Consider the following 6,447-nt stretch of genomic DNA (forward strand, 5'->3'; position numbering starts at 1 on the left):
ATATATATAATTAATGTTAAATCTTTTAATATAAATAACAATAAACATTATACTTTTCATGTTTAAAAAATATATAATGTTTAATATTTCATATAACACAAGCACACACACATATATATATAATGATGATTTTCATAATTTATTTCTGCAGGTCCACCTTGCCAAGTTTTACAAATGTTTGCTACAAAATTCTTAAAAGTCAGAAGATTGACACATATGTTTGCTCCAGAGATAATTTAAATTATATAAATATTTCTTCTGTATTTCTTAGCTGTGGTGAATTTGTGCTCAAAGTAAGGAAATTGGAAAAACTTTAGTAATAATTAAACCACACAACACCCCTCCATGCTACCAGCTGAGCTACTTTGAGAAGCCAAGAGCTATAGTTCTTTATTGAGGTGAACAGAAGAAATGGTGCTATATGCTTATTGGTAAGAGTAAAACCATTATGGCTAAGCTATTTCTAGTAGCAAAACTATACTATAAGCTAGTTTATACAAGTCTATAATATTTTTGTCTAGTATCAAGTGCTGTTTACAACTAATATCAGAGAAATGCTTGGTGCTAGACATCTGTTCTATATCAAGGGTCACCAAACTTTTTTCACAGCAAGCCAGATAACTGAGAGAATGATGAGTGTGGACCACATAACCATTTTGTTCAATACAATACAATGAATACACAAAAACCTAAAGACAACCAGCATATTTATTTACCAAAAAACTATCAAAGAAGGTGACGTTAGCAATAAGATTGTGTTGTGTCAACGCCCCCAAGCGAAGAAGTAGGATCGCCCAAGACATATAAATAGAGGTAGTCTGGCCATGGTAGGAGTGTTGAGTAGTGGTTGAGTAGAGATCATCCGAAGGTGCTAGATAGCAGTAGCTTGAGACATAACAGATTGTTATATCACACCCAGTGTACACGTATCTGAATTTCACAAACTAAGCAGCAAAAAAGGTTGCTGAGATTTGTGAAACTGGTGTTTAACTTTTAAGATATCATCAATATTTGCTTTGGAATTGTTGCATCCAACCAAAAGAATTGCTTTCAAATGTTCATCAGTCAACCTTGTTCGATGTGCTGACTTTACATCCTTCATTTTTGAGAATGTTTGCTCACAGATATAAGTTGTTCCAAACACTGATGCAAACCAGAGGCAAATGAACTCTCATTGTAGGTACTTACACAAAAGGTACTGTGCATTAGCGGGCCAGATGAACTGACCCCCACAGGCCAGATCTGGCCCATGAGCTGTATTTTGGTGACCCCTGTTCTATACTATATTCTGATTGTGATTGGCTCTTTGAAGGGCAGGTAACTGTTAAAAATTTTCAGGACAACTCCTTAGATTTTACTAAACAATATTATTTAAAGAAATATGGCCAGGCAGACCTGTCTAAGTCCTGCAAGCTTTATAAAATAGATATTAAGTGAAATGATGGTGATGATGATGATGATGATGATGACAATACTGATTATGTACTTGTAATTAGTTCATTCTTGAACATCTGATGGTTTGTAAAGTATGAAGAATTTTGTGACATGAGCAACTTAACAGAAGACAAAAATTTTCAGCCTCAAGAACCTGATAAATAATTCCATAGATTTTTTTTTATTTTAGTAGAAATAACCTAGCAATTTAGTACTAGACATTTCTTTAGTTTTATATATCTACTTCATTTCACAGTATGACTAGTTAATATTTTCTCTCTTATAATAATGCAACATTAAATAAAATTGATCATGAAAATCAATAAAAACAATTCAAAATTAACACATATACATACTCAAAAATATTCGCAAATAGGCAATGCACCAAGTTTCAAAATGATGAACTGTTTAAATTTTTATACCTAAAAATCATGAAATAGCACAATTGAATAATCTTTGTACATTCCACCAGAAATCCAGATCCTGGTATGTCTGAGATATCTTAAGAGTATAAATATTAGTTGACTATTTCATGAGAAAGCATGTGCTTCATAGACACTACAAAACATTTAGATTTTGTTTTTATTTTCCTTTCTAAACCATTGATCAAAATATTTTCAAGGAATCGGAATTGGTCACAGCTTTAAATCGACAAAGAAGTCGATGCAATGTAAAGAATTTTCTGTACAATCTGTAAAATTTGGTTTCAATCATATACATTGTATTGGAATAACTTTTCAATTGAAGATTTTTATAGATGCAGTGAATAATTCTGACAGTCAAGACAGTGACATAGAAGAAATATTCCTTTAAGTAGTTGGAGGAGAGAAGGTCGTTAGTTAGTGTGTGTGTGTGTATGTATATATATATATATATATATATATATATATATATATATATCCAAAGTTTTAAATTTAAATTTAAGAGAGATTTGACGCTAATATCCATTATTATTGTAATTTATTCCTCTTAAATTTAAATTTAAAACTTTGGATATATAAACAAGGAGAATGAACCCTAAGAAGTCTAATTTAGACTTTTTTGCGGTGAAATCTCTTGCTATATTGGTAACGATTACATGGTTTTCTATGAAAAATTATATATATATATATGTACACACACACATACAAATTACATGTGGCAAGTAAGCGAGTGATAAGATTACTTAACAGCTTTCCTTTCTTTTCTGGTTATAGTATCACAGATTGAAAATAATTTTAATTCACATAAACAACAAAATTTGTTAAAACAAATTATCAAAATAAATTTTAAAACACCATTGTATGAAATAGAAGCTTAATCTACTTTGAAATTTCGATTCCAGTTAAGAATCATTCTTCTTCTTTTCCTTTTTCTTCATCTCTTCCTCCTCCTCCTCGTTCTTTTGTCTTCCCCCATCATAAATCATTATTATTATCATCATAATACAAATCCTCATTTTAGCAACAGCCTTTTTAGACAGGCAATGCTGTTTCAAAATGAAAAAATATTAGCATGTAACTGAAAAAAATGATCACAATAAAATATTCCTGCACAAGGATTGTCAAAAATAAATACATGAAAAAAAAAAAATTGTAAAATAATATTTGTAAAAAAAAAAAAAAAAATGAAAGCAAAATATCTGAATGCAAAATATAAAAATAAATTGATCATTTTGTAAATAACATATTGATACAATAAAAGAATATGAGCTTGGGTTTGTAATTATCAGCCAGTGATATTAGCAATAAAAGGTCTGGAATGATAATGGGCAATGTTTATAATTTATGTTGTCGTTGAAATTTTCTCATAAACTTGAGAAAGCAGAAAATTTATCTGTTATTTCCAGATGCAGTAGTTCTAAAGATATAAAATTTGTCAGTTATTCCAAGAAACAGTTCTAGAAGTACGAATTTGATAATTATTCCTAGAAACAATTCTAAAGATACAAATTTGTCGAGTTATTCCTGGATAAATTCTTTAAGAAGGAGGCATTGACATTCTGGAGAAGAATTTACAAGAAATAAGTTAACCAGGATTGCAACTCAGATGTAATAATTCTACAGGTGAACCACATCATTTGACAAAATATGATATAATTGGTTTGCCGGTGAAAGCAGCTTGATTCTGTAAGGGACTTTAAGCATGACATAAATAGAAAATTGATAGAAAGACATGGTCTATGTATGGGCTCAGTAGATTAAATGTGTGTGTGTGTGTATGAGAGAGAGGGAGAGAGAGAGAGAGAGAGAGAGAGAGAGAGAGAGAGAGAGAGAGAGAGAGATATGATTTTCAGTATACCTTTCAATTGAGAAATTGAAGTTATTTTTAATGGCTACGTCAAGTATCCTTTCTCTTCTACCATTTGAAAGATTTTATATACATTGTGTGTATGTGTGTGTATATATATATAAATATATATATATATACACACATACACAGATACATGTGCATATGTAAGAGTATATATATATAAATACACACACAAACACAGGAGAGATGGACCAACACCATTATTATCATTATTATTATTAATATTATTATTATTATCATTGTTGTCCCAAATCTACAAAGACATCAACTTACTGATTATTTTTTTTTCTATTAAGTGATGAGAATTTTATACACAAATAAACCACACCCGTGTGTTGAGTATATTTTTTCCTTTCAGATTTGTACATCGAAACACTCTCTCACATACACACGCGCGCATGCGCACACATGCACACATACATCTATGTAAATATGCATGTACAAGTGTGTGTGTGTGTGTGCACACATATATCTACATTAATATAGGGCTGTGAGGAGCTGTATGCAATAACATGATTGTTAAAGAGAGATGAAATGAATACACACAATGATTATATATCTGACATAAGCCGTTTTTGCAAATGCCTTTCGTGCCGCATATAGCCTTCTTTTTCTTCTTATTGTCTCCAATCGATTGCAGTGCTAACGAGTACCCAGAGTTCAAAGGTCAAGGTCAGTGGGACAGAGATAAGCGGAAAAGGGAAGAAGCCAGGGATCTGTGTGAAGAATGCTGCAAACAAGACAGATTTACATTTTGTGATTTTGGAACAGTTATTAATCACACGCATACACAAATGCACACACGCATATTTACATGTTATTCTACGTCCATGATTATTTGCATGTGTGTATGTAAGTGTTGTGTGTGTTTGTATGTGTGTGAGTGCGTGTGCATATAATTATATATATATTTATATAAGGGGCATTACTACAGAATAATGCCACACACTGGACTTTCCAAAATAAACACATTTAGTACCAAATGCGAGGAAAAAACAGTGTGTGGCATTATTCTGTAGTAATTCCCCTTATATAAATATAAACGAATAATTATATTCTTGGGAATAGAAATTTCCCTTACGAATTTTTCTACACACTGGCTTCCTGATAAAATTCTTGTAAAAGATTTTTATCCTATTATTGAATTTATCAATCAAACATATATATATATATATGTATATGAAAATGTGTGTACATGATTGTGTATGTATATGTGTAATTGTGAGTACATGATTGTGTGTGTGTGTGTAATTATGTGTATGATTGTTTTTATATATATATATATATATATATATATATACACACACACACACATATACAGCCACAAACACCCAAATGCACACACACCCACTTCTTTTAATTTTTGTTTATGGGGAAATGTTTTGAATATGCAAATAAAGCTCCCATTCCATTATGCTGGCCACTGTCTAATGATGCTGACTAGTGAACCAGCTTTATGGGGTTGCATTGAACTCAAGGTTTATTGTTATTATTATTATTATTATTATTATTATTCATATATATGTTGGTAAAGACAAACAGTAACAGGAGTGGATGGGAGTAAATGAACAGAGTGTCAGGAAATGGGAAGTTGTAGGGGTGTATATGTGTGTGTGTGTTGCTGTGGTTTAACCCCAGGTCAACCCCTATCAAGCAGAACCTACAAGCAATGAGACATTCCAGCAATCCCATCTTCCTGGATCTCTGACTACATAACATAATCCAATGTGTCCTTCCTGTTTTCAAAAAAGAAGGTAGAAATTTGGCTGTTATTTCTAGCAGGTCAAAGATCTTCCTGTATCTCAATAATTACGTTACACAATCCAATGTGTCCTTCCTGTTTTTAAAAAAGAAGGTAGAAATTTGGCTGTTATTTCTAGCAGATCAAGGATCTTCCTGTATCTCAATAATTACGTAACATAATCCAATATGTCCTTCCTGTTTTTAAAAAAGAAGGTAGAGATTTGGCTGTTATTTCTAGCAGGTCTTGGATCTTCCTGTATCTCAATGACTACGTAACATAATCCAATGTGTCCTTCCTGTTTTTAAAAAAGAAGGTAGAAATTTGGCTGTTATTTCTAGCAGGTCAAAGATCTTCCTGTATCTCAATGATTACGTAACTAATCCAATGTGTCCTTCCTGTTTTTAAAAAAGAAGGTAGAAATTTGGCTGTTATTTCTAGCAAGTCAAGGATCTTCCTGTATCTCAATGATTACGTAACATAATCCAATGTGTCCTTCCTGTTTTTAAAAAGACGGTAGAGATTTGGCTGTTATTTCTAGCAGGTCAAGGGTTACTTATATACATGTGTGTTTTGTTTGTATGTGTGTGAGTGTGTGTGTGTGTTTGTGTGTGTAAATGGGCGGCGGCGGCGGTAGTGGTGGTGGTAGGTAATTATACAATTTCCCAATCATCGTCCATTGTCGATTGGTCCAGCAGGTCAGCAGGTGCGGCAGGCATTGCTGATTGACGTTTGCGATAAATAAACTTCGTGTGATGACGATACAGCTGTAGTTCTTTACTGATTGCCCACAGCTCATTAGACGGAGACGCTGTAACGAGAAACACAAATGTAAGACAATGTAGAGAATGACAGACCGAGATAGATAGATGGATAGATAGATAGATACATTTCTTTTATTAGCCACACAGGGCTCAACGAAGATGGGACAAATACAATGTAGAGCTTTTCTTTTTGGGAGGGGGAAGTAAGGAAAAAAA

General features: G+C 32.4%; 2 protein-coding genes across 2 annotated transcripts in view; one reads left to right on the forward strand and one right to left on the reverse strand.

Annotated features, from left to right (window-relative positions):
* The window catches only part of LOC106873890 (N-acetylgalactosaminyltransferase 7), a 35,712-nt gene extending 35,395 nt beyond the window's left edge, over positions 1–317 (forward strand). Inside the window, exon 13 of the mRNA XM_052972004.1 lies at positions 272–317. Within this exon, the coding sequence (XP_052827964.1) occupies positions 272–317 (46 nt within the window). The remainder of the gene's footprint in view (positions 1–271) is intronic.
* Positions 318–1,592: 1,275 nt separating this feature from the next.
* Positions 1,593–6,447, reverse strand: part of LOC106873891 (tectonin beta-propeller repeat-containing protein 2) — a 54,450-nt gene continuing 49,595 nt past the window's right edge. Inside the window, exon 17 of the mRNA XM_014921416.2 lies at positions 1,593–6,278. Within this exon, the coding sequence (XP_014776902.1) occupies positions 6,121–6,278 (158 nt within the window). The 3' untranslated portion in view covers positions 1,593–6,120. The remainder of the gene's footprint in view (positions 6,279–6,447) is intronic.

Source organism: Octopus bimaculoides, chromosome 11 (genome assembly GCF_001194135.2).
Source record: "Octopus bimaculoides isolate UCB-OBI-ISO-001 chromosome 11, ASM119413v2, whole genome shotgun sequence".
Taxonomy (NCBI): domain Eukaryota; kingdom Metazoa; phylum Mollusca; class Cephalopoda; order Octopoda; family Octopodidae; genus Octopus; species Octopus bimaculoides.